The sequence below is a fragment of the Myotis yumanensis genome, unplaced genomic scaffold, assembly GCF_028538775.1.
Source record: "Myotis yumanensis isolate MYYU_CA2020_CCGP unplaced genomic scaffold, mMyoYum1.0.hap1 SCAF_1, whole genome shotgun sequence".
NCBI classification, from domain to species: Eukaryota; Metazoa; Chordata; class Mammalia; order Chiroptera; family Vespertilionidae; genus Myotis; species Myotis yumanensis.
The window spans coordinates 27,439,533-27,466,824 of NW_027223752.1; the positions used below are offsets into that span (position 1 = coordinate 27,439,533).

Here is a 27,292-nt window from a genome sequence, read left to right on the forward strand (position 1 = left end):
ATCTCCTACTGAGGATGTGCCCACAACCAATGTACGTGCCCTTGACCGGAATCGAACCCGGGACCTTTCAGTCCGCAGGCCGACGCCCTATCCACTGAGCCAAACCGGTTTCGGCAAATTGAGTTATTCTTGAGCTTCCATTTGTCCTTGGTTCACTGTTTTTAAGACCTTGGCCATTCAGATAGCACAATCATGATTTCTGCCACATTAGAGAATACATTCCAATATTGTTTTTTTTCTTTAAATAGACATTTAACATTTTGTTTTATTCTAAATAATATCTGTGATATTACTAGTTTGATGTATCAGTTTTTCCTAATACATATTAAAATAAATACATGCCCATTATAATAAAATAAAAACATTTTCCCATTTACCACCAAAATTTGCAAAACTTGTCCTGGTTTCTCTGGTCTCTTCTAGGAATACTTATAGAATTGGTCTATATTTGGTTGACATATTAACAGCTATACTATAGAAAAATTGGCTTTTGCTTCTTTATAGTAGGTCTAAATTTCCCTAAATAAATTTAGGAAACCTAACAGGCTGTGTTTGTAATTGCTTTCTCTTTAAAACAAGATTCCATCTTCCACACTTTATACTTCTGGAAATAAGCTTATGTATTTCTTTTGTTATTAATCTTCACCCGAGTATGTTTTTTCTATTGATTTTTAGAGAGTGGAAGGGAAGGGGAGAAACAGAGAGAGAAACATCGATATCACTTGGTTGCCTCCTGCATGTACCCTAACCGGGCCAGGGATTGAGCCTGCAACCGAGGTACGTGCCCTGAACCAGAATCGAACCACAACCTTTCAGTCCCTGTGCCAACACTCTAACCACTGCTCAGCTATGGCAACTATGTATTTCTTTCTCCTTTTCTTACTTCCTGCCTCTTTGAATCTAATTACAAGTTGTTCTATCAGCAGTTCTTACATAATTTAGCATATATCTTTAACCTTAAAAATCTTTAAGCAATATCTTTTCACTTTTTTCAGGCATACATCAAGCTTTTAAGATGCTATAAGCAATGGCTCTTAACATATGAAAAATGCTCATCCTAACTCATGATAAGGGAAATAAATCATAACTACAATGGGTATGGTTTGATATCTCACTATGTTGGTAAATATGTGTAGAAACAAGCACTTCCATGCATTGCTGATGGAAATGTAAATGGGTACAAATGCTATGAGGATAATTTATCAATATCTATCAAAATTATAATATATGCCCTCATCAATACATTCCTTCCAGGAATTTATCCTATAGATTTATTCATGTGCCTATTTAATGATACAGGTACAAGGTTATTATAGTATTATTTGTAATGGTAAAAGATTAGAAAGAACATAAATGTGCATCAATAGAGAACTGGTTAAATAAATTATGGAATATACAATGAATAAATTATTAATAAGCTGTAGAAAAGAATGAGGAAGCTTTTCATATATAGTTGTGGAGATGTAAGTGGGAAAAACACAAGGCATAGTAGTATGTCTAGTATTTTCATTATTTGTGTAAAAAAGAATATATATGTGTGCGTATCCACATACACACCTTTTTATATGCATAAAGTATCTCTGGAAGACTATACAAAACCTAATAACATTTGTTGCCTTTGAAGGTGGGGACTGAGATAGGAGACAGTTTTCACTGTATATGTTTACCTTTTTGAATTTTGAATAATATAAATATATTATCAACTCAGAAAAAATACAAATGTATTACAAGGTTTTTACTATGTTTATATTGTAAGAGCCATTCTGTACATCTCTATTGCCTTTCTGGTCATCAGGAATTGACCTTTTATGGGCCTTTTTCTCTCAGATGAATTTTTTATGAAATACAGATTGTAAGTCTCCTTAGGGATTAATTTTTTTGTTATTTTTTAAACCCACTACTATCTTCCATTATTTTTGTGCTAATTTTACTTCTGTCTGAACATTCAACCTTACTGAAGTCTTCATTATGATCTAAGCGACATGATAAGTCAAAGGGAGATAGAACAATTACTTAGATAAGCTCATACTGTTAGCCAATGACAGAAAGAAGGAAGACTCTTAAAATTTCTATTTGTTTCCATTTTATTTGCTAAGGTACCTTAAAACTGAAAAAGGTAAAGAGACAATGTAGATTTCTGTTCTGAATAATGGCAGACTAGGTGGTTGAGATTAGTTCTCCCCCTGGAGACAATTAGGAAATAATTGTCAACATATAAACATCTGCTTGAAGATACTGGAGAGCCAGCCACATAATGAAAAATTACCAGGCTCTGAGACTCCACTGTGGTGTTCCTCTGAGGGCCTATGCTGGATTCCTGGGTGGGGAGTCTGAATGGCAATGCTGTATAAGTGCGTTTTTGGACTAAAGCAACAGGGTTTAATGTTCAGGACCAGACAAGCAGGGGAAACCCTGGGAAATCCCCTTTCCTTTGGGTTAGGACCATGAAAGGCTATGTTCTAGAATTAAGGGAAGATTAGAAGTAGGCCATTGCAGGGACTACAGCTCAGTTCAGATACAACTAAGTTCGTGTAATTGGATTAAGGTGACTGCAGGGTACTTGTGCCCCTAAGTACATGGAAGAAGTAAGGCAAATCTCTGAAGGATCGTTGTAGGCTTCAAATTATTTTTACAAATAGTTTTGCAAGGACAATTTCTGCCACATATCAAAATGACTAGATGCACGAGAAGAGATATGTGAACAACAAACAGTAAAAGTGGATTAATACAGGTACCAGATTTTGGAGTTACCACATACAGACTTAAAAATAATTATATTTATTGTGTTCAAGGAGAGAAAACTTTGAGAAATTTGTCAGAGAATTGAAATTTATAAAAATAGAACCAAATAGAAATTCAATAACTGAATAAAAATGAAGAACTTCAAGTGAGTTTAGCAACAAGCTATTACACTTGAAGAGAGAATAGTGAACTGGAAGAAAGGTCAGAACAACATATCCAGAAGGAAATATATAAAAATGAAATCATTGAAAATTCAGGAAGAGATAAGAGATAGAGGATGTGAGAAGGTCTAATATATGTATAATTGAAATCCTAGAAGGTGAGAACTCAGAGCAAGAATGGATAGAAGCAATGTTTGGTGAGAATAGCTGTGAATTTTCCAAAACTAATGCAATCTACAGATTCAAGAAGCTCTATGTACCTCAAGCAGTATCAGTACAATGAAATATACAGTAGATATTCATTAAGTAAAACTGCTGTAAAACCAAAGAGAAAATATTAAAAGTAGCCAGAGAAAAATTTCAGTTTACCTTTTTTTTAAAAAAAATCTTTATTGTTCAGATTATTACAGATGTCCCTTAGTTTACCTTTAAAGGAATAGTGATTACACTGAAAGCTGATTTCTGTACAGAGCAGTGAGAGCTAGATTATCTTTAGCCGAAACCGGTTTGGCTCAGTGGATAGAGTGTTGGCCTGTGGACTGAAAGGTCCCAGGTTCGATTCCGGTCAAGGGCATGTACCTGGGTTGCCGGCACATCCCCAGTAGAAGATGTGCAGGAGGCGGCTGATCGATGTTTCTCTCTCATCGATGTTTCTAACTCTCTATCTCTCTCCCTTCCTCTCTGTAAAAAATCAATAAAACATATTTAAAAAATAAAATAAAATAGTGAAAGAAAAAACTATTGATATAGAACTTTTTTCCCCGGTAAAGTGAAAAGTCTTCAAGAATGAAGATGAACCTGGCTGGCGTGGCTCAGTGGTTGAGTATAGACCTATGAGCCAGGAGGTCACAGTTCGATTCCAAGTCAGGGCACATGTCCAGATTGTAAGGGGTGTGCAGGAGGCAGCTGATCGATGATTTTCTCTCATCATTGATGTTTCTATCTCTCTCTCCCTCTCTGAAATCAATAAAAACATATTTTTTAAAAAAGAATGAAGATGAAATAAAGATATTTTCAGACAATCAAATACAGGTTTTATCATCTTCATACCTGTAGCAGAGGAATAACTAACTCAGGCAGCATCAAAATTATCCCAGATGAGGTCCCAGTTTAATCTCACTCATTAACATAGATGCAAAAAGTCATCAATAAAATATTAACTTTGAATCCAACATTATGTAAGACCCAGTTGGGTTTTTCCAGGAATTAAAAGTTATTTTAACATTTTTTAAAGCCTGTAAATCACCATTTTAATACACCACAGTATAAAAATTATCAGTTTAATAGATGCAGAAAAAGTGTTTGGTAAAATTCAACCTCTATTTATGATTCAAAACTTTTATCAAACTAGTAATAAAAGGAAATTTCATTATATGCTGGATTAAGCATATCTACAAATAGCCTACAAGCAACATAAAACTTAATGGTGAAATTTGAGAGTTTTCTTCTTAAGATTCGGTGTAAGATAAGGGTAACCACTCTCACCACTTACTATTTATTATTTTACTGGATATTCTAACTAGTACAGTCAGGCAAGAAAAATAAAATATATGAGGATTAGAAAGAAATCCTGTTAAATCTGTTGTTTGCAGATGATGACTATGTACATGGAGAATCCAATAGAACTTACAGATAAGTTATTAGAATTAATGTTTGGCCAGATTGCTAGATATAGAGCCAGTATGCAAAATTCCATTGCATTTATATATATCAGCAACAAAGTAAATAAAATGTGTTTACCACAGAGTAAAAATATGAGGAATAAATATCACAAGTTGTATTCAAAGTCTTTCTGCAGAAGATTATAATATACTAGAGGCCCGGTGCACGGATTTGTGCATCGGTGGGGGTCCCTCGGCCTGGCCTGTGCCCTCTCGCAACCCACAGGAGGTTATCTGGCTTGGGAGGGACTGCAGGAGGGCTCCAGGGCATGTCTGGCCCGTCTCTCCCAGTCCTGATCGGCAGGACCCCAGCAGCAAGCTAACCTACCGGTTGGAGTGCCTGCTCCCTGGTGGTCAGAGTGCGTCATAACGACTGGTGGAACAGTTGAACGAATGGTCTCATGAATGGTCGGACACTTAGCATATTACGCTTTTATTATAAGGGATTATTGAGAGATAATAAAGAATATCTAAATGAATGGAAGGATATAACATATTCTTAGATTAAATACCCAATATTGAAAAGATGTCAATTCTCCCCGACTTTATAGGTAAAATTTAATCCCAATAAAAATCCCAGCAGGGTTTTGGCCTTTTTGGAATTTGACAAGCTGGTCCTAAAACATATGTAGAAGCAAAGGCCACAAATAGCAAAGACACTAGTAAGAACAAGATGGAAAGATTTGCTCTATCACGTATCAAGACTTATTTTGAAGCTTTCCACAACAGTGTCATAGGTCCTAGGAATAGGATAAAGCTTTGATTTGCAACGAAGATTGTACTGTAGAGTAGTGGGGGAAGAATGGTGAATGTTGCTGGGGCAACTGGATATCCTAAGAGAAAAGAGAAGGAAAGAAAAAAATCTAGTTGGACTGTAGATCAAAATGAGAAAGTTGCTAATATGGGTCAGTGGTTGAGCGTCGAGCTATGAACCAGGAGGTCATGGTTCAATTTCTGGTCAGGGCACACTCCTGGGTTTCGGGCTAAATCTCCAATGCTGCAGGAGGTAGCCGATCAATGATTCTCTCTCATCATTGATGTTTCTATCTCCTCTCCCTCTCCCTCTTTCTGAGGTCAATAAAAACATATTTTTAAAAAATATGGAGGGTAATACAATAAGCTCCTAAATAGAGATCATAGAGGATACTATTCTTTTTTCGTTGTTAATCTGAGGAGACTTTTTTCCATTGATTTTTAGAGAGAGTGAAGGGAGAGAAGGAGGGAGGAAGAGAGAGAGAGAGAGAGAACATCAATTGGTTGCCTCCCCCATGTTCCCCGACTGGGGCAGAACAAACCTGCAACTGAGGTGAGCTACATGCCCTTGATCGGGAATTCAACCCGAGGCCCTTTGGTGCATGGGCCCGCATCCAGGAGCCCACCAAGCGTCACCTCATTAGAACAAAAGACACTACGATCACCCAGCCTAGGGATTTAGGAACTCAGTGTCAGCAACTGGGATCAAAGACCAAATATTAGAACAAAAGATGTTCCCAGTGCTTTTATCACTTAAGAAATTATAAGGGTTTTGGGAATTCTGTGTTAGGAACCAGGGGCAGAGACTAATATATATTTCCTATTATCTTACAAGAGGAAAATTGCGTGGCATAAGCTCTAAGGTTTTTCTATCTATGAGAGTGGGGATTGATGAAAAGAAAAACAGGTCTTATTTACATAGAAAAATTGAGACTAGATTAAAATTGAATCACAAATATATGCTTGTCATTTGCACTTTTATGTTGTCCCCCAAACTCTGAAACTTTCAGGGTTTGAGATTTGCTTTAGTAAATTGAATTTTGAATTGAGAAGTGAACTTTAGGCTTCAGTCTTAGCCAGAAGAGGTTAAACCAAGGGTTATTTAATATCTGAGTGCTCAAGGAAAGGCTAAATGAATAAACCACAAAACCAAGTATCACCTAATGGTTATGAGCATGACTGCCTGGCTTTGAATCTTGTCTCTATGCCTTCTTTTCCTTACCTGAAAAATGGCAATGATAATACCAGCCATAGGCTTGTTGTGAGCTTGGGACCATAGCCTTCATTGTGCACTTCACTATACTCCTTGAAGGTGTCTAACAGTATTCAGTAAGTTATTGGTGAATGAGCGAATTAGTAAATGAATGAAATTACAAAAAGTCTTTTACCTGATCTTAGATACAGTGATCTGAGCTTATTGAATGCTAGATGCCTGGTGCACGAAGTTCGTGCAGGGTAGGGTCCCTAGGCCTGGCCTCCCTGCCACCTCCTTTCCTTGCTCCTTCAGCATCCTGCCATATTCTGTGCTGCCCCTGGTGGTCAGCGTACATCATAGCGAGTGATTGAACTCGCGCCCTCCAAGTCGAACTCCCGAGTGGACAGTTTGCATGTTAGCCTTTTATATATATAGATAGAGGTGGCACTGTATACTTTGGCACTGAATTACAGTTCATTTCATCCTACATCTCACTGTGCACTATATTTCTTGCCTAATTTTAACCATCTGCTTTCTGAGAAATAGTGGTTCTTGAATTAGAACTAATTCTGTGGGTACTTATTTTGGAAAAAGACTTACTTTTTTATAAATGGGTTATGACTATCTGAAAATACTTGGATGTGATGACTTGAATAATTTATGAACTGAGCCTCCCAGAGTATAAAGTTTATGCCCAGAATATTTTTGGAAATGGAAAGTTGTTTGAAACTGCCAGATTTTAAAAAAAGATACAAGATAATTATGGTTGTGTTCCCTCTTAGATATTGTTTTTCTTTCCATAATTTTCTAGAGAATGAAGATCTAGAAAACACCAAGGTCATCTCTCCAGTGGCTTCTGCCTCTGATCCAGAGCCCCATTCCTCACCCTACAGGTAGGGACAGCAACTGCTTTGGATAAATACTTCTAGAGATTTTCTCTTCTGAGATAAGGAATTGATGAAAGAAGTGGACAGTGACATCAAGGGGGAAGACAAGTGAATGGTTTTGCCATTAATCAACCCTTAAGTGTATTTAGGGCAATGCCAGATCTATTTCAAGTTATAAAATGTTCTTTTACTCTCAGAAAATAAAACTGTAATGAACAATGTAGTGTCTTTATTTATGTTCTCCTGAAGACTATGTTCAAATGTGAAAACATTTGAAATGGATCCCAGGTGGACTTTCAAGAAAATATGTGTTTGGTTTTTATTCATAAAATGCACACACATACACACACATACACATACACTATTGGAGGCAGTTTTATTATGTAATTTTCAGATTCAACCATTATGATCACCTTCAAGTTATCATTCTTAATTTCCCTCTCTGTCCATCTCATCCCCCCACCATCAGTGATATTAGAATATATAGCAGCAAGTTGTACTGAGCCCTAGAATGAGTGGACACACGAAATATTAATGGAATAATTAATGAAAAACTGTATCTTGGAGAACTTTTGCTAGTGGATATCATAGTTCCACGATCAGGGAATAGCACAGTATTGTCAAGCAGAATGGGATGATGCTCAACCAATTGAGCCACACCAGCTGGGCAAAATTCTTTGACTTCTTGAGTAGAAGTTCTTTCTTCTCACCTTTGTATATGAAATAAAACTCTTCCCCCCAGAATTTAGATGATGAAAGATAATGATTAATATAGTTGCTGATAATAATATAAGCCACACTTTATTGAATCTTTTTCTGTAATAATGATAAAATTGCCACTTTTTATTGAATATTTATATTTGCTCAGTACTATTCCAGGTGTTAAAATGTGTGATCTCATTTAATCCTCATAGCAACTCTCATTAAATAAGTATACCTATTGTTTATTTTCAGATTAGGAAAATCAAACAGTGAATTCAGTAACTTGCTCCAATTTACCTAGCTTTAGTTTTTTTTTATTCTAAAGCTTAGTCTCATAATTATGGATAGAAGGGTTTTGAGTTCTATGCTTAGAGCTCCTAGGTTACTGTATATAACACTCCTTTTAGAAGATACAGCCTCCTCAGCCTTTGATTATTTGAGATATTTCATGCCCTGAGGAGAACTTTCCATCCTGCCACCACCCTTTTTCTGTTGAGTTGAAGGATCTTTGGGGGATGGGTTTTGGCACAGAACTGATTTTTCCTCCTAAGAATAAATACATTTTTTTGAGTGAGGAATATAGAACATTCTAAGAAAAAAGAAAATTTAATTTTAAAGTTTTGTTTCTAAAATCTAGTGTGTGAAGAAAAAAACCTCTGCAATCATGATAATTAGTGCCTGAAGTTTAGTGTTTGTGTTTTGTGTGTACTGGAAACGGAAACGGCAGAACGCTCTATCTTTTCTAGTGAGGCTGGCCCTGGGCTGGCCCTGCTGGCCCCTCCCTTTGGGATGGCCTGCCTGTTCCGGGTCAGCACAGCCAGAGGCTTACACTGGGAGTGTTTTCTTTACGTGGTTTATCACTGGCATCAAGTGATTTGCAATTCATCTTTCCCAAAATACCCTTCACTGATATTCTTCAGAGCATAAAATGCTAATGTGAATGTTAAATTCACGTGGCTGGTGCATGTCCTGTGTAAAATATATATTTTTAAATAAACAGAACCGTATTTGTGCAAAGTAGTATGCACAAAGGCAAAGACACTAAATTTTAGATGCCACATACCATAAGGGCAGGCTAATGGTCAGATTAACTCTTGTCTCCTCACATTCCAAATATTCCTCCTTTGTTCCCAAACAAAAATTAACATTCATTCAACAAATAATGATTGGGGGGGCTGCTGTTTATTCATGCAACAGATATTTATTGAGAGCCTGCTGTGTACCTGGCACTGTTCTAGGCACTGAAGATGCCACAAATGAACAAGCAGTCCAAGTCCCTGGTCTCATGGAGCTTATATTTTAGTGAGGGAGGCAGGCAGAAAACAAGTGTACCATAGAATTAAGAATCTATTTCATGGAATCTAAGTTGCCATCAGCTGTAAGATGAACTGCTACTTTATGTACCAGCAAGAAAGAAAAAATGCCCGATAGTGAGTCTAATAAGAGACACCCCCCACACCCCCACACACACATGGAGCTCTGGCTCAACAAAAGCCTGCAGCTTCCGTGAAAAGACAAATGAGGGGGAAATCCCCTACACAGCAAAGGACAACAGGGAACCGTGAAAGTCTCAACCTTGGCACTGATGAGGGCAGGGCAAAATATGTCCCCTGAATATACGAGCCACAAGTTTGTAGTCACCAGTTTGTTTCCTAAATTCACTCTGCCCGTCTGGTCTAAACAAACCCTTAAACAGAACCTCAAGGCAACTCCGACTCCGTTGGTAGTGCTCCCGGGCTCCCGCACCCTGGCAGAGCAGATGCACATCTTCTGTGGAGGGACTCATGCCAGCCCAGGCCCCAGGCAGTTTGAAGACATCACCAATTTTTAGGACAGCCCATATTTCAGTTGTGTTAAAATCTGAAAACAAATATGCATCTTACAATCAACAAAATATGGTACATAATATGTCAGGCAGTAATGAGTGCAGCGAGAAAAAGTGAGGCGGGGGAGAGGGGGCAAAGAGTGATGGGCCAAGGAGGGGAGAGCCATTTTATACTCAGACATCTGGGAGGACTCCCGAAAGTCATGGCTGAGCAGGAACCTGAGGAAGAAGCCAGAAGGTAACTAGGGGGAGGGGATTCTAGGCAGAGGTGACAGCAGGTGAAAAACCCTCAAGTGGGAGAGTGCTTGAACTGTTTGGGATTCTCAAGACATTTGGAGGCCCTTGTGACTGGAGTGGATTGGGCAAGGCGAGAGGGGGTCATTCTAGGAGAGAGGGTCAGAGTGCAACTCCTAGGGTCAGAGTGCAAAGGGCCTTAGGGTTCCATGTGACAGGCTTGGGTGCAGAACTGTGCACACAGAGGGAGTAAGACCAGTCCTTGTTACCAAGCTCACCTAATAGTGTCAAGAAATAAGAAATGGACTGTAATTTCTGGGTTTAAGAGGAGAAAATAGACTCACACATAGATCAATTTACAATTTACACAGGATTACTCAAGCAAACCCATAAAAATCAACAGTATCCATAGCTAATTTTCATAATAACTACCTCTTGTTTATTCTGAAAGAGGTTGGAGTGACTAGGATATTTCAAAAGATGGCTCTGATTTATCTAAAGAAGAGATAGTTTATAAGCTAGGAGTGGGTTTTCTTGTTTGCATTGAAAGGAAGAAAGAAAATGAAAAAAAGAAAGAAAAAAGAAACTGACAAGCTCCAAAATAAGCCCTCTCTTTCCCATGTGGTTAAAAGTACTGTTCCCCAGTCATTTACTCAGAGGAAATGATGCCCTAAAGCAGCAGTTCTTAAACCTTTACGCCCCAAAGAATTTTTATTTATGTGGGTTGTATCTATCAATGTTTACTATATTAGAAATTAAAACCGAAAAATTAAAAAAATTATTACTGATTCATTTAAAAAGAACAATAACAAACTCATTACATATTAATATAAATAACATGCTTTTAATGAAAAACAACTATTTTCCAAAGCCAAAATAATTTAGTGGGAAGAGAGATGCCATAAGTCTCTGTAATGTCTGCATAACAAAAGACAGTTGGGTTCTCAGATCTGCTTCTGCATTCATTCTGTGGCAATATCACATGTAGCCTCCAGGAAACTCCACTGTCTGCTCTTGAGAAGATGACAATGAAAAAAGACAAATCATATTTTAGAATTTTTATGAAGAAGTTTTGACTTCACAGATTCCCATGAAAGAGTTTTAAGGACCCAGGGATTCCGCAAGATACTTTGATAACTGCTGCTCTGAAGAATCCATGCCTCCTCTTGTTGGAAACCGATCATTCCCAAGAGACCTGGATGTTGTGCTGCAGCCCTGGTGCTTCACGTACTTGCTAGTCTCTCTGGAAGCCAGGGAAGATGGAAGCGAGCATAATTATTTTCTTGCTTCTTTAAAATAACTATTCAAATAGATATAGTTCAAGCCATCAGGATAATAGATTAAAAAGAAAAGAAAGTGATTGATTACCTATTCTTAGTACCCTGTGAGTTGGGTGCAATATGGAGATCTGTGACAGGGTTGCAAAAGGTAGGCTGTGTGATGGCAATGCTGAAACCCTGCTCCTGGGATAACTGTGGACAGGGATTGCCTTGCTAATCATTTTGCATTTTCTTTGTCTTAACGATCAATTCATTTTTTTGCTTTTAACCGGTGACTTTATGTGTACTGAGATTCTATCTCTGGTTGAAATTCTATGTGGAACAAATAGCATGGGTCCCAGAGAGAGGAATAAAACCAGACCTGCAGTCCATCTCAGATGACTGAGCTATGTATTTACCATGGTTCCTGGAGCCTGGGGTGTGGCTTTGTCCGTCTGTGGGCCCTCATGTACAGTCACCACTTTATTGTGGCCTCGTTCAGCCCTGGGCAGCGGTCAGCTAAATTGACAGGAGACCTGAATGCCAGAGGAAAGCAGGGGGTGTGGGTGTGTCCTTTGAAGAGTGTTTTATTGCTGAATTTCTCCAGAGCTAGTGTGGCTTTTAAAAGAGTTTTTGAATAACATGTTGTCTTCCTCTGAGAGGCCGCAGATGGTACCTCCAGTGATCGAGGATGCCGCAGAAGATCTTCGGAAAGCAGCCAGTGCCTTGGAGGCTCAGGCCTTGGTGGAACAGAAATTGCGGCCTACAGACCAGGGCCAGGTCCTCAACAAGGTAGGAAGCACATTCTCACTCTCTCTTTCAAAAGGAGGAGTTTACAGCACCAGAATTTAGGTATATGTGGATGGGCTGGAATTAGAAAGCACTGTGGGTAGCTCCCAGAATTCTCTTTGCTCTTTTTGGGCATCTCATTTTTAATTACTTGGCGATTGATCATGTGTATCTTCCACAGGGCCCATCAGTGTATCAGTAGGCACCTATTTAAAAAATGAAGCGTTAGAAAGAATGTTTACATGTTGTCTAGAATCTCCTCAATGTGAGGAGCCTAAACCATTGGACTGTGTTTCACTTTCACTTGTCTTGTGGTGGATCTACGGTAAAGATTCTATAGAAATGGCATTGATAACAGTGGTGTTCTGCCATGGAATAATGGGTTGTTTATATCATTACTAACATCTGTATATATAAAAGACTAAGCGACCATCCAACCATCCGACTGGTAGCTCTGACACGCACTGACCACCAGGGGGCAGATGCTAAACCCAGGAGCTGCTGAGCTGCGGTGACTTGGCAATGGCGGTTCTTGGGTGACGCACCCTGGAAACAGAGAGAAGGGAGCCCGATTCCAGGGTGTGTCACCCAAATACCACCTTCTTGTAATCTGGGACCCCTTGGGGAATGCTGGAGAGCTGGTTTCAGCCTGATCACCGCAGGCAAGGCCAAGGGACCCCACCTGCTGGAGGGACCCCGCTCACTGCGCAGACGCCCTTTGAGCTGTGGTGCTGACCTTTGAGCTGTGGTGCCGCCCCAGGTGTAGCCAGCCAGAGAGGGACTGCAGGAGGTTGACTCCAGGGCATGTCCAGCCCATCTTGCCCAGTCCTACCCTATGGGCCACCTTCTAATTAATGTCCTTTCAGTGTGCACGATTCCATGCACCGGGCACTAGTGTATATTATAATAACAAATGGTATTAGTGTCAGTAAAGACAATGGCAAACATTATAATTACATTTGTATAATGCATTAGATTTTATAAAGCATTTTATCCACAATGCTTCATTTACTCCTGAGAACAACCCTGTGAGATAGGTACCGTATATCCCCACTTTACAGATGAGTAAACTGAGGCTAAGAGCTATTAGTGACTTTACTAAGGCTATGTAGCTAATCTGTTTCAAGCTAAATCCTTTGTTTAGCCTTCTGGAAAAGGAAGGATTCTTTTAAGCAAGTTAGCCACAGTCTGATTCATTTCATTTAGTAATGGAGTTAAGAACTGAAAGACTTATTCTCCAGAAACGGGTAGTATGAGAATATAGTTTGGGAGGTTACAAAATTTATTTATTTCTTGCAAATATAATTCTGGTCTCTTAACTGGACTGCTGTCTCACTGATGTGTTCTCCCATGTTGGCAGTAGGTACTGGTACACTACTTGTGTTACCTGCCGACTGCTTGGAAAAGGAGCAGGAAATTCAGGCGTAATAGCATGAAACAGAGGAACCCTAATCTGAGTGATTTGAAGTGAGACCCAGTTGGGAGAGAGTGCAGGCTCCTGCATGGGTTGTCGAGGGCTTTGAGTATCAAGTGACATTTGCACTCTTCCATGCAGGTTAGATGTCTGACAGCAAATACACTGTGTAAATGCAAATCCTGGGGCTGGTCTAAGGGGAAGTTATAATTATTTATAGAACACTGATGCTGGAAGAGACAACCGATAGGATAAGACAGACAGACGGACAGAAAGAGACAACAAACTGGATTCTCTCTGCAGTGCTTTAGTGAATTGATTGACAGTGACCTGGAAGGGACCCTTGAATGGGAACTGTAGCAGGAGGACTGTGTGGCGGAATGAGAGTTGAGCTAAACCCTGGGTGCAAGAGCTGTCATGAGTGATGCTGTAGGGAGGTACTGTGCAGGCCAAGCTGAGACCGAGGCATGGCCCAGAGAAGCTGCTGATGCACAAGTTAGGAGCAAGCTCTGAGGATGTTTGTGGGCAAGGATTCTATAAAGTGTCTTGAGTGGGTAAGTTCCAAAGGGTAGGAGAGAACACATCTTTAGGGAACACTTTGGTGGCATTAAAATAATTAGAATTTATTAACAACCTGTAGCTGGAAGAAAGAGAAGGAATGGTGACTAGCACATTAAGCTCCGAGTTGGGAGAGTGGAGGTAATTGGGATCTGCCACTCTAATATGTCCTCTAACCGGAATTGTTGTGCAGATGGCCAAATATCAAGCTCCACAGAGGTCTGGGGACATCGTTATGATCCAGTCTGAGCACACGGGAGCTATAGATATTCTTTCGGCTGACTTGGAATCTGCAGATCTTCTGGGGGACCACAGGAAAGGTAAGACCTTTGGGAGGTGGTTTCTCTGATTCCAGCAGGTACTTAAGAGAAAGGCAGGCAGACAGATGAGATGGAAGGAAAGAAAGAAAGTGACTTGTGAAAGGAAGTAAAAAAAAGCCAGTAGAAAGAATGCCTTTGAGTATGCCAACCTCCCTAAGCAAATGCCAGGCGCAGCAGCATTTCCTCCTGGTTCCTCTATAGTAAACTGCCTGTCCTTTCAGTCTCCCCGCCGCTGATGGCTCCTCCCTGCATCTGGACCTTTGCCAAGATGAAGGAATTCAAAAGCAAGCTGGGCAAGGAGAAGAACAGCTGCCTGGTGGTGAAGCGGGGTGAGGTGGTGACCATCCGGGTTCCTACCCATCCAGAGGGGAAGCGTGTCTGCTGGGAGTTTGCCACCGATGACTATGACATTGGCTTTGGAGTTTATTTTGACTGGACCCCTGTAACCAGCACTGACATAACTGTGCAGGTCAGTGATTCGAGTGAGGATGAGGATGAAGACGAGGAAGAGGAGGAGGGGCTTGAAGGTAAATGTAACTTGAACATAGTTGGCAGTTTCCTTTCCAGGCTCAGCCTACTATCTAGTGACCACTTCCCGTGTTGTGCCAGTCCTCCTCTTCCTTAGAATGTGGGCGAGGAATCCCTCCCAGCATCGCCTGCTAAGTTGAGCGACGCAGGCCAAAGTCAGACCCTCAGAGAGCATTCGGGTGGGATTGGATAGATGCCTTAGTGGAAGCGTCCTTTCCTTTTAATCAGTACCTGCTGTTTCCCCAACATCTCCCTGGGGACAGAGATGGGACAGGGGCAAGGAAACGGGTGGGTCATTGCTATTGTGTATAGAGGCAGTGTTATTCAGATCACACATAAACCTGAGATTATTTTTCACTTATTGCTTAGTTTTACGATATTTGTATTTATTCTTGGCCTAGAACCATACTGAGTGATTATAATTTGCTAAATGTACCCATAGTCTCCCCACTTCCCCCAACAGATGGTCACAGCTGGCTGACTACTGTTTGCTTATTTATTTATTTATTTATTTATTTATTTTCTATTTTTTAAGATATATTTTATTGATTTTTTACAGAGAGGAAGGGAGAAAAATAGAGAGTTAGAAATATCGATGAGAGAGAAACCTCGATCAGCTGCCTCCTGCACACCCGCTACTGGGGATGTGCCCGCAACCAAGGTACATGCCCTTGATCGGAATCGAACCTGGGACCCTTGAGTCTGCAGGCTGAAGCTTTATCCACTGAGCCAAACCGGTTAGGGCTACTGTTTGCTTTTTTATTTTATGCCTGGAGCAGTTTTACAAGTAGTCTCTGTGCTCCATTCTAGTTGTTACTTGCAATATCTTCTCAGGATGGTCCTGGGGCACTTTGGGGGGTGGGGACTATAATATATATCTAAGCATTAGTTTTATTCCTCGATTTTCCTGTATCATCTTAAAATCAATTCCTTAACTTGCTTCTTTGTGAACAAGGAAGTCTGCAGGGAAATCGTAAGTTATTTAGGGAAGAGGAGAACCTCATATCTTATTTGCTGCTCTTTAGGAGGCCAGCTGGAAGGTCTAGGTCACTGTGTGCAGCGTGTTTGTCTGCTTTTCCTACCTCCATTAGCTAGTTCGTTCCCTGGTTGAGTGAAGGACGTGAGAATCATCTCTTCTAAATATCTTTCTCTCCCTTGTTAATGTCTGGACACTTCGGGAGCTAGGTAGGTTCCATAAGGATAATCCTCGTTTCTCAGTGGAGGCGTTACTGGCATTTGGGGGGGATGCTTGTTTGTGAGGCAAGTGCTGTCCTCATGTTTAGCACTCCTGGACCCTTGGGTCACCCAGATATTTCCACATTCCTGTAGGAGGGCAAGAGCATCCCCCCTGGGTGAAAGCCACTAGTTCACCGGGTCCATTCTCTTACCTTCATGTAGGACTTACCTGTGTTCTCTGAACTCATGTCCAGACACTCTGCTGTTTTGCTCATGCAGACCCTGTCCCAGCCGGAGATGTGGAGAGAGGCTCCAGGAGCTCCCTGCGGGGTCGCTACGGGGAGGTCATGCCTGTGTACCGGCGGGACAGCCACCGAGACGTGCAGGCTGGCAGCCACGACTACCCTGGGGAGGGCATCTACCTGCTCAAGTTTGACAACTCCTACTCCCTGCTTCGCAACAAGACTCTCTACTTCCACGTCTACTACACTAGCTGAAGGCCCGGGGGACCGGGCAGGCGGTGTTTGCTGGCTGAGCAGGCTGCCAGCTGGTGCCTCTTGTTTCCGACAGGCAAGAGCTCGAAGTGGAGCATGAGGCTTCTGACCCTCATGCCCTGCCTGGCATGCCTGACCGTTGACCCCACGTAGCTTTGCCCACTCCTCGGCTTCTGCAGGTGGTGGTGTAGTGCCCCTGTTCTGTGGTCCATGACTCACACTCTTCTTGCTTCAGACTCCAGCAGAATCCCTCTATGAAGGCGCCCATCAGGCAAAAGCCTAAAAGCAAGTTGGGTGTTGCCTTCTAAAAATAGGTATTTGGTACAGGATTGCTGCTCTCTCCTCTCCCAGAGCCTTTATTGCAGATGCGTTTGGTGGTACCCACTCTCTTTTAGCAAGTGCTGAGAGAGGGAAAGCACACTGTCCATGAAGGAGCCCAGTTCCCTGGCTGGAGAAGGCTCTGTCCAGCCACTCACCACTGCCATATTCCTGCCTGCCAATTCTTCATGGTCGCTAGCACAGGCTGGGAGCCCTCACGGCCTATGAGGGGCGTTATTAGTCCTGAGGGCTCGCCTCTGCCTCTTTGCCTCCTCTTTTTCCTTTCCTATGCCTGTGTGTTCACCATCACAGCAAGGACTTCCGTGCAATCCAAAGGGATGGTCACTGTAACTTGTCTGGGAAGAAAAGCTGCCTCCATTACTTCCTGTTTCAGGAGGCAATGACCCATACCAAGGGCACCCGTGGTTGAAGGGTAAAGGGTGCCAATTAGGTACTGGATTGATGCCAGAGCCCACATCTTTGAAAGGCAAGTGTTACTAATGTTTGTTTGTTTGTTTGTTTTTTGTATAATCAAAGATGGGGTATTATCTTAGAATGTTAAAAACAACAACAACACCATCCAGATTCTCACCACTTTTTTCTTTCTTTGGAGTAAGAATGTTATTTAGAAGCCAATCAGACTTCCAAAGTTTCTGTGTTTAGGTGTCTTGCATCGAGGGCTTAAAGCTTTTGATGTTCAGAGTCTCTTAGGAAGGGTGGTAATGAGCTTCACTGTTGCTGCTGATCGGATGTGTTCTTCACCAGGCCAGACCTTGTGTTTCCCTGGTGATGGCCTCTCCCACTCTGACCCTGAGGCCCAGGAGTGCCGCAGGCTGCTGCAGCCAGTGGTCACCACAGCGGGAGGGTGGCAGGGCCTCTGGCAGAGAAGGGACCACTGTGGTTGTCAGTACCTCCTTGTTCTTATTCCTGTGTCAAGTCTGTTACTGCCTTAGACTTTTGAAGAAAAATTAGATTTATTTATTACTTTATTTATTTTTTTTTTAGCACATTTCATTTTGTCTTTGAAACAGTTTCCATCTGTTTCTTAGAAGACTTACATCTGCTCTGAGCCATTGCGGCCGTCTCCTCTATGGAGTTGATGATTTTAGGAGAAGCTGGAAAGTGATGAGTGCCCATTCCTGCACTCCAGTCCTGTGATGCTTTGGGAGGAATCTGCCCCCTTCTGAGCTGGATGATCTACCCCAGCATCCTCTCTGAGGAAGTCTAGGTTGTGAGGAAATCTGCACATTTGCCCCAGGTTGAGTACAGAGGACCTGACTAGCCAATCAGAGTTGTCCTGTGATTCCCAAATATCAAAGTCTTTTTCTGCAATGAGGAGTCACCTTCAAGATGATTTCTCTGGCTCATTCCTTCCTTGTGTGGGTGCTTCGCACCAGGCCTCCCCTCCCTATTGGAGCAGGAAATGGAAGACCAGGGCTCCTCACAATAGGTGTGTAGTAGCATCAGCTACTACATGGACAAGGAGCGGTACAGCCTGCACCCTCTGTTCCCCTGGGAGCAAAGCCCAAAGTAGGGTGGGATTAGTGGACTGCCATAGCATCCCTGTCCTCTGAGCAGCATCATGCCGCCATTATTTTATATATGAGTGCATTTTGTAGAGGATTACACTGGCCAAAATTGATACACCTTGTAAGAAATTAGAAATTATTTTAGTGACTGTCTATTTGGGCAGCGAAAAGCCAACTCGCTGTGCATCATCCCATCAGATAGCTGAGTGACCACTCTTTGATCACTAAAGCTGAATCATGCCTTTGCTAACATAATCTTTACAAAATAATTTTCTACTGAGCTGTTCTCCAGTCAGCCAAAGCCTTGCTTATTTTTCTTGCTTATTATTAACTTCTGACTGTCTCTTAAAATGGAGCTGCCAGGCCATAGCAAGCTCCCTGGATAAACTTACTGTGTATTTTTGCCGTGAGAGTCTCTGTACTTATTTTCTTTGGGATCTTAGTTCTGTTGCATCAGGGAAGCCTGAGGGACTTGTTCCCATAGCCTCTGTGTGCCTCTTACTGTCTGGTCACTTTTGAAGTCCTGGATATTGTTATATTTCATTCTACACTGGTGTTTCCTGACAGGGTTTCTTTGTTCCATTTGCACAAATAGCTGAGAGAAGGTATTTTTTAAATTCATTCACTATTCTCATATTAAATTTCTGAAATTATTGTACTGTAGGAACAAAATATTATGTACTGAAGCAAAGGTAATTACTGAGAATTTCATAGCCAAGCAAATCCTAAGAGGTAGTTATTTCCTTAGTCTCACCCTGTCCAAGTTTACAGAACCAAACAATGAAAAGAAAATCCTTTGTTTTCACCCTTACCCTGTCCTCCAGAGCACAGATAAATATTAACAAACAATCGAAAGAAAGTACTTCATCATAGGAGAGAGCCTGGAATTCTCTACACAGAGTGGCCGAGTCCTTAAATTTCTTCATTTTGTTTGGTTTTGCTACTTTGTTGAGAGATGGGGCTTCTAGATAGGAAGACATGTTTAAAGGATTAATTTCCCCCAACATTTTACAATGAAAAATTTTCAGCAAAAATTTAAAAAGAAAGATATAGTAAACATCCTTATGTATACCCCACCACATGGATGTAAAAATTATAACCTGCTAATCTTTAGGCAAAGATGATTTTACCATTATGTTCCTTTTGACAAGTGTCCAGTTAGCCTGTGTTCCCTGCACAGACACCAACTCTCCTATGTCAGGGAGTTCCTGGATCTTTGCAGACTTGTTTCATGCAACGTGAGTTACCTGGGAGGCGGTCCTCATAAAAGTGTTCCCTGGTCTCCCCGTTTCAGACTCACACTGTATTGCCCCCTCCCTCGGTCATTTCTAATGTTTTCTTCTCCAGTGTGCCAGCATTGGCGTGAGGTAGTTGTGAAGCTGCTATGGAAGGACTTTACTGTAATCTCTTGCTCTATGAGACATCCTCAGGACTCTGACATTAAACCTCAATCCTCAGACAGTCTATAGCTTTATAATGGAAGTAGGTAGCAACTTGAAATGAGGCCATTGTTATTTTTTTCTTAATTGACTCATGCACTTTAAAAATATTTTTATCTGTTACTTAGGAAATAAAACCTCAGATTTTGAAACTGTATATACTGTCCCCTATATTATATATGTGGAAGAATTAAAACTGAAAGCTCACTGCCTTATATTAATCATTGGGATTAGATATTAATGTAAAATTTATAGGAAATATCTGAATTGATGTGTTTTTGATGAGCCTTCCCCGTCCCCCTTTGAAAGAATTAGGTGAAACCCAAAAGTCTGTATTTTTATATTTATTATTTAAGACCACTTTTCTGCAAAAATTTGACCTTTAATCCCAAAGTATGTGGTCCTAAGGTACATTGTTGGGTGACCATAATATTTCCCTAAAAGACTTGTTTTAGGGAAAGCGACCTGAGTGAGACAGTTGTGTACACCTTGAGAACTGCCTTTTTAAATTGATAGTAAGGAATGAAAACAATAAAATGAGGGGAACAAAGAAAGCTATCAAGTATATATCCTAGAATTTTGCTCATATCTGATTTTGTTTAGTTCTTTTAAATTTTGTTTTATTGATTTGAGAGAGAGAGAGAGAGAAACACTGATGTGAAAGAAATATTGATCGGTTGCCTCTCGCACGTGCCCTGACTGGGGATTGAACCTGCAACCTGGGTATGTGCCCTGACTAGGAGTTGAACCAACCACCTTTTTGGTGTATGGCATGATGTTCCAACTGAGTCACACCAGTCAAGGCCTGATTTTGTTTAGTTCTTAGTTTGTGGTTCATTAGTTGGAACTGTTCTTTAAGCCAGAAGCCTTGCTGGTTCTCACTGTGCTTGTTGTAGAAATCCCAAACCCACTTTGCTGTCTTTTCCAGCAGGACTGACTTTAGACATATTTTTGAGAAGGTCTTCTTTGCTTAGTGTACTCCTGGCCCGAGGCCTTATTTCATCTCTGTCTTCTCTGGGACTTACAAGTCAAGTGCCATGAAAAAAGATGGTAGGTTTAGAAAGAAGCCAGGCAGGCTTCCAGCTGTGCCACTGTGGCCCCAGTTAGTTTTGATTCTGGCTAAGAAAGGGATGAAATAGGTTAATTTTGTCCAATACCATAGGAGAGTCTCAAGCCATAAGAGTATGTCTCAAGCCACACTCCTTGTGAGGTGTAGGAATCAGATCTTCTTTAACCTGGGTGGGCTAAGGACACATTGTAGTAAATGGAACAGACCAACGGAACCTGCTAGAGCTTCCATTTAGATTTTCTCCTGAGTCTGAAAGATCCACAGGGAACTGTAGCTAGTCTCTTTCCACCTGGCTCAAAGTGCAGAACTCCTGAAGCTGCTGGAAAGGGCAGAGCATCATCCCCGGGGCATCTCAGTGGTTGGAAAGAGTTGGAAAGTGAGTTTCAGTCCGAAGGAAGGTGGTTTCTGTTGTGAGGGGAGCTTGTTAAGGGATTTGTGGTCTTTAGAGAGCAAGTCATTCTGTTCATTGTGTTTGTGCTCAGGGAGCTGTGATGCATGATTCTTTGGGGAGGAAGTAGGAAATGGGTGTCTAAATCCAGTCACAAGCCGGTGCTTTCCAGCAGTCAGTGCAGTGTGTGGTGAGTGTCCACATGGCCAAAGTCCCAGTCTTCACGCACATGGGATCCTATCCCTGGCCCTCATTTCCACACAGCTGAGAGACAGAAAGGGACGAGCCCCTTGCGTTTCTTTCTGATGTCCTGGGTATTTCTGGTATTGTTTAGCACTGCCAGCATGATAGCCACGGCCTCAGTTTAGCCAGTTAACCAGAATTAAATAATAGGGATCATAGAGTTGAGTAGATAAAGCAATCAGTCAGGGTTCCAAGTAGAGCTTTGAGCCAGAGACCTCCCTGGAAGGAGGGATTGTGACTTATGGTCCCATATTTGGACAGCTGGGTGACTGTGCAACCAGAACTCTTGTTAACCTCACCAAGTGCGTGAAGAGGATGTGACAGTGCTGTACTGATGAGGACGACAAAGTAGTTGAGTTGGCTAATAAGTGGAGCAAGCCCTCCATCTGTGGGAACTATTCTCTTTCTGGCTCTAAGTGTAATATCAGTGGAGTTTGAAGCTCTGCAGTGTTCTTAGAGTCTGGCTTCAGGGCCCACTGAAGGAGCCAAGTCTCCTGTGGGCAGTGACTTTGGTATTCTGCAAAGGAGAACCCCTGGGAGCTAGTTCCTGGCGTCTTCTTGGAATAGGGGAGGCCCTTGGGTAAGAACTGCCTTGGCTCTCTTGGTGCCTGGTTATGGCCAGTGTCGCCCCTTCGCTCTGTCTAACCAGTCCAGCCCCTGTGGACACTTCTCTGACATCTATCCAGTTATTTACGTAATGAGCTTAGGGCAAGATTTGTGACTCAAAGGCTGAGAAACACTTTGCTGTGGGGCCAGATTTCAGAAATCACTGCTCCCTCTGGAGCGCTGCATTGTCCCTGCCTGAACCAGGAAGGCCCCTCCTGTTGGAATCTCTCCTCACCAAGCTAAGGAACCCCAATTAATTGCCTAAAGCCTTGAGTGTGGGATTCATTTACAAATAGTCATTCCCTCAAAAACTAAGTCCAAAAGCAAGACTCTTCATTAGAGTCCTGGTACTGCTTTGAACTTGGTTTCTGTTCCATGTGCTTTGATTTCTCATAGGCCCCAGGCATGTGGATGAATTTCATGGCTCTTCACTCTCAGCGGCGAGGAAAAGGTGCCCAGCAATCTAGAGATACAGACTTTCTAGATTAAATTCCAGTTGCATGTCACTTGAAGCAGGTAGTTTGGGCTTGTCCAGGGGTAAAATATCATATGTGAAATCTTTTCAGGGACAAAGTATATTTTCTAGAAGTTCTGATATAGGGTCAGGAACAATTCTAAAGTTTTGGCTTGAACTATTACAGTACATAGGGTTACAGAGGAGCTCGTCACTGGCATCACTTTAAGGAGCTCTTCTCCTGAACTCTCATCCTCACTTAGGGTTCACCTGCTTTGCCTGTGATGTTCCTTGTGATTGGTTGTTACTGTTGCTTTTTAGGTTCAGGCAAGCGTCATCTGGAAAACATTATCTTAATTCCTTCTCTTATGTCTTAAACAGAACATTTAATTAGGAAATTACATATTAAAAACTCTACTAACATCCCTTTCTGAGATGATTGTCCCATTTTTGTTCGTTTGTTTAATCAAGCTGAATTATTTCCACTTAGCCTTGTTCAAGAGCAAGTCCAAGCCTATAACCCATGACTGGTGTATCCATCCATGCTCCCTTCATAATGGGAAGTGTTTTGAAATTCCCAGGAGAAAGCTGCTTTGTAATCAGAGTGATGGGTTATAAGAAAGCCAGGCTTTGGATGAGGGTAATTGGAATAGAGGGAGGTGCTTGAAGATTTCCTAAACCACATTATGCCATTTTGTTCATTTCTGAAAGGCCTGCTGTGGTGCCACACATTGAGCTCTGTCCGTTGATGATCACGCTTTCTTGGTAAATATTTAAGCAATTGGCAACCACAAAGGTATTCTTTCCTTATTCTATATCATGTGCTGATGCTGACATTACAAAGAGGGGTCTGAAAGGGGAACAGTCTTTTATTTAAAATACAAAAGTATCTCATTGCAATTGGTTTTACATGTTCTCTATCCTGAGAAATGCTGTCAGCCCCTCCTATGATTTCTAAGTTGAGAGCTCTGTACCAAATTGTTATTTAATCATGTCCTCTGAGTGTTTTTTCCTTTAAAATGCCATATTTACCACCCTGTCGAACTGAATGTGTTGCTGTGACACACAGATGATCCTGAGCTACGGTTCTCTAAGTACTCAGTCCTGTGTTTTTATATTATGTAACAGTTTTGTGATGCTTTTGTGCATTCTTTGTCTTCTCTTCCGAGTTTTGAAATCTGTCATAAATAAACTTTTTCACTGTGCACCTGAAACATTTGAGTTATATCTTAATGAACCTGATTTACGTTAAAATTTTTTTTTATTAATCTCTCCTTTGCATCTGAAATGAAAGGTATTCTGTAAACTTAATCTATTGAGGCTATACAAATTAAGAAAACTGACAATTAAGAAAATATTGAGAATGAGGTTAATGATAGATCTTTCATCTGCGTTTAAATTTATAGCAGAGTATTATGAACTAGGAGCTAGGTTTGGCCCAAGAGTGAAAAAACTGGTTTAGAGTAATGATTACTAAATAGAACATTATCAGGTTTTGTTAGTATTTGGTCCCCAGTGATGTTCATTTTCCAGTGAATTAAATTATTTACTCTGTTCAAATTTGGAACCAGTACTTCGAACACCAGGGTAATCATTAACTCAGCCAGGGCGGTATTAATTTAGCCTATTTTCACTTGCAAAATTGACACTATAAGCTGTCGTTGGCATCTCTTACAATGCTGCACATCCCTGCTGTCTGTTTCAGAATTTGAAGGACTCACATCTGAGCAGAGAGGGGTGCCGTTTAAATATTGCCTACTATTAGTGATATCTGTGGTTCAAAGATGAGCTTGTTCATCTTTCCTTTGCTACATATTTTAGAGCAGGGGTCCTCAAACTACGGCCCGCGGGCCACCGAAAACATTTATCCGGCCCGCCGGGTGTTTTTGCCGCTGCTGTGTGCATAGGAATTTGTTCATAGTTTTTTTTTAAACTATAGTCCGGCCCTCCAACGGTCTGAGGGACAGTGAACTGGCCCCCTGTTTAAAAAGTTTGAGGACCCCTGTTTTAGAGGCTGTTGTATCAGGAGGCAGAGATCCTAAATAATTGTGAGTTAAATGATATAATCTCACCACCAAACTACTCTGCAACCAATAATAAGAAGCCCGAGCAGACTGTATGTACGAAGGATCTTGAATGCATTATGTTTGGGTATGTTGAATATGTCACTGTGTGAAGATTTTTTGTTTTTAATCCTCACCCAAGGATATTTTTCCCATTAAAAATTCTTTTAGAGAGAGTAGAAGGGAGGGAGGGAAAGAGAGAGAGAGAAAGAAACATTGATATGAGAGAGATACATCAATTGGTTGCCTTGCACGTGCCCTGACCAGGGCCAGGGATCGAACCTGCAACCAAGATACATGCCCTTGACCAGGAATTGAACCTGTGACCTTTTGGTCCATGGGCTGACGCTCTAATCTCTGAGCCAAACCGGCCAGGGCTGAAGATTATTTCTTAATTTTTAATGGCACTCATATCTGTCATATCATTGACCCTGACATAGTTCGGGCTTATATAAGGAAGCTCACACACTGCAACTCTTGACCTTCAGCTGATGTTTTTTAACCTGTGAGGTTCTGGCTGTACTCGGCAGCTTAGTCAGGTATCCTCACAAAGGGGAACGATGCCTACTGTGACCTTGGAATCAAAAGGTAAATAAGTTGTGTTTAAAGTTAGAAGCAGCCAATAAAATGAATACTTATCTTATGAATGTGTGTCTCCACCTGTTTGCCCAGTCAGTGTACTATTTTCCTTAATGGATATGTAAAAATTGCTTTGGAACAAAATCCCATATTTTTGGCTTTGTTCTCAAGTCCTTGCTGCTTTCATCCTTCTAAAGTATTTGCCAGGACTTAACTACTTCCACCTAATTACCAGAATCAGGCCACCCCAACATCTGTTGTTCATCCCGTGGCCACACACACTGTGGGAAGACTGCAGATCATATCTCCCTGTGGCCTCCCAGGCCAGGATCAGGTGCCTGCTGATTGTTCTCCACAGATCTAACAACTGATGTGGACTTTTACCACTCGCTCGGCCTTTGGAGAGAAGCCCCTACTGGAAAACATCCCTTAGAGGGGTGATAGTTTTGGATCGAGAAACACATTCGCCCCCTGAAAATTAGAATTTATCTGCAGACTGGAAGGAGTCGGAGAGGAGGTAATAATCTTCAAAACACTTTATAGAAGCTTAATTATCGCTAAGTCTTGGAGCTGTTTGGTCTGACCTCTAGACAGAAGTCTATGCACTTGGGGAAATATTTGTTCCTTCATGACCTAGGGCCCCGAAGGAGGAGAGAGACCTGCAGGGAGGCCACCCACGGTTGCACAGGAAGGGTATCTTTCCTCTAACAGACATTTATGGAGCAAAGCTACACCTTGCTTGGCACTTGGGTAACAGAGGGGAGACAGATGTGCAGCCCTAGAGGAGCTTGGGGGAACGCCACCCTCCTGCAGGGGAGATGGTGCAGAAATGCTTTCTTGTACCCCTAAAGCACAGCTAAGTTCTCTAGGGGCAGAGAGGTTTCTCTCTCCCATGAAGCCAGCCCCAGGTTCCTGAGGATGGCTCCCTATGAGGAGGGCTGGAGCCAGCGAAATCTCAGATCTCCAGCCGAGCAGCTAACCATGCTGATGACTGGACTCCATGGAAGCCCCAGGCCTGGCAACACATGATAATCTCACTCTGCCTCAAAACTGCAGGCCCAGAAGTCAGGCAGACTGCTCTTCTTTCTCATTAGCTGTGGTCATTCGGTGAGGCCACAAGCTGGACTCATCCCATTGGTCCCCTTCTTCCCCCAACACACACTGCTTTTCCATCCTAGTTGATCCTAAGCTGGTGGCTCCCCTGGGCCTGCCTTCTGTTTGCAGCCCTCCCAATTCCATCTCCCCAGATTCCCTCACTTCCCACAGCCCTCATCCCTGAAACCCACAGGAGACATCAGAAAAGTTGTTGCAGGCCCCTGAGAACTGAGCTGGTCCTGGGTTGGTTCTCTCCTTGGTTCTAGGTGAAGAAGGCAGCAAGGGTGGTCCCAGCGCTGGCCTTGAGACTAGCTTGTGTTGCTAGGGACTGGGGGAGAGCTGCCCCTACCAGGACAAACTCATCTTGGGAACTAGAGTGGCCCACTTGGGTCATTCTAGAATCTGGAACCCAGGTTGTCCAAGAGAGAAGGAGGAGCCCCAAGGGAGCCCAGGATGAGAGAAGAATTAGATCCCTGGGGTTAAGGCTGAAGAAAAGGGACTCATGGCTGAGAAAGGTGGCTTCCATTTGAACCAGACACAAATATCTTAGTTCCCTATTTAAACCTCAGCCATGCAGGGGAGATGCAATCGCAGGTATGGGACCCCAACCTCCCTACAACATCTCTGCCAGGTGGTGATCCTGGTTGTGCTTGAACGTTGCTCGGCATGGGAACCAAAGGCACACTGTTACCTGCCTGGTCTCCTGAGCTAGTCTGGTCGGTAACTGTTCACACTGCCCATGGAGGAGGCTGCCTCCAGTTCTCGGACCATTCATTCATGACTGGATTTACCCTCAGTGCCTGATCCGGGA

The 27,292-nt window shown here is 42.0% G+C and overlaps 1 protein-coding gene across 2 annotated transcripts in view; it reads left to right on the forward strand.

The window, feature by feature from the left end:
- The window catches only part of TMED8 (transmembrane p24 trafficking protein family member 8), a 29,620-nt gene extending 5,662 nt beyond the window's left edge, over positions 1-23,958 (forward strand). Inside the window, exons 2-6 of one of the 2 annotated variants that reach the window (XM_070415976.1) lie at positions 7,324-7,405; positions 12,082-12,211; positions 14,374-14,500; positions 14,722-15,027; positions 16,484-23,958. In XM_070415976.1, coding sequence (XP_070272077.1) covers positions 7,324-7,405; positions 12,082-12,211; positions 14,374-14,500; positions 14,722-15,027; positions 16,484-16,701 — 863 coding nt within the window. In that variant the 3' untranslated portion in view covers positions 16,702-23,958. Of the gene's footprint in view, positions 1-7,321; positions 7,406-12,079; positions 12,212-14,373; positions 14,501-14,721; positions 15,028-16,483 lie in introns of those variants that run through there. The other variant, XM_070415983.1, reaches the window with a different exon arrangement.
- Positions 23,959-27,292: the final 3,334 nt, after the last annotated feature.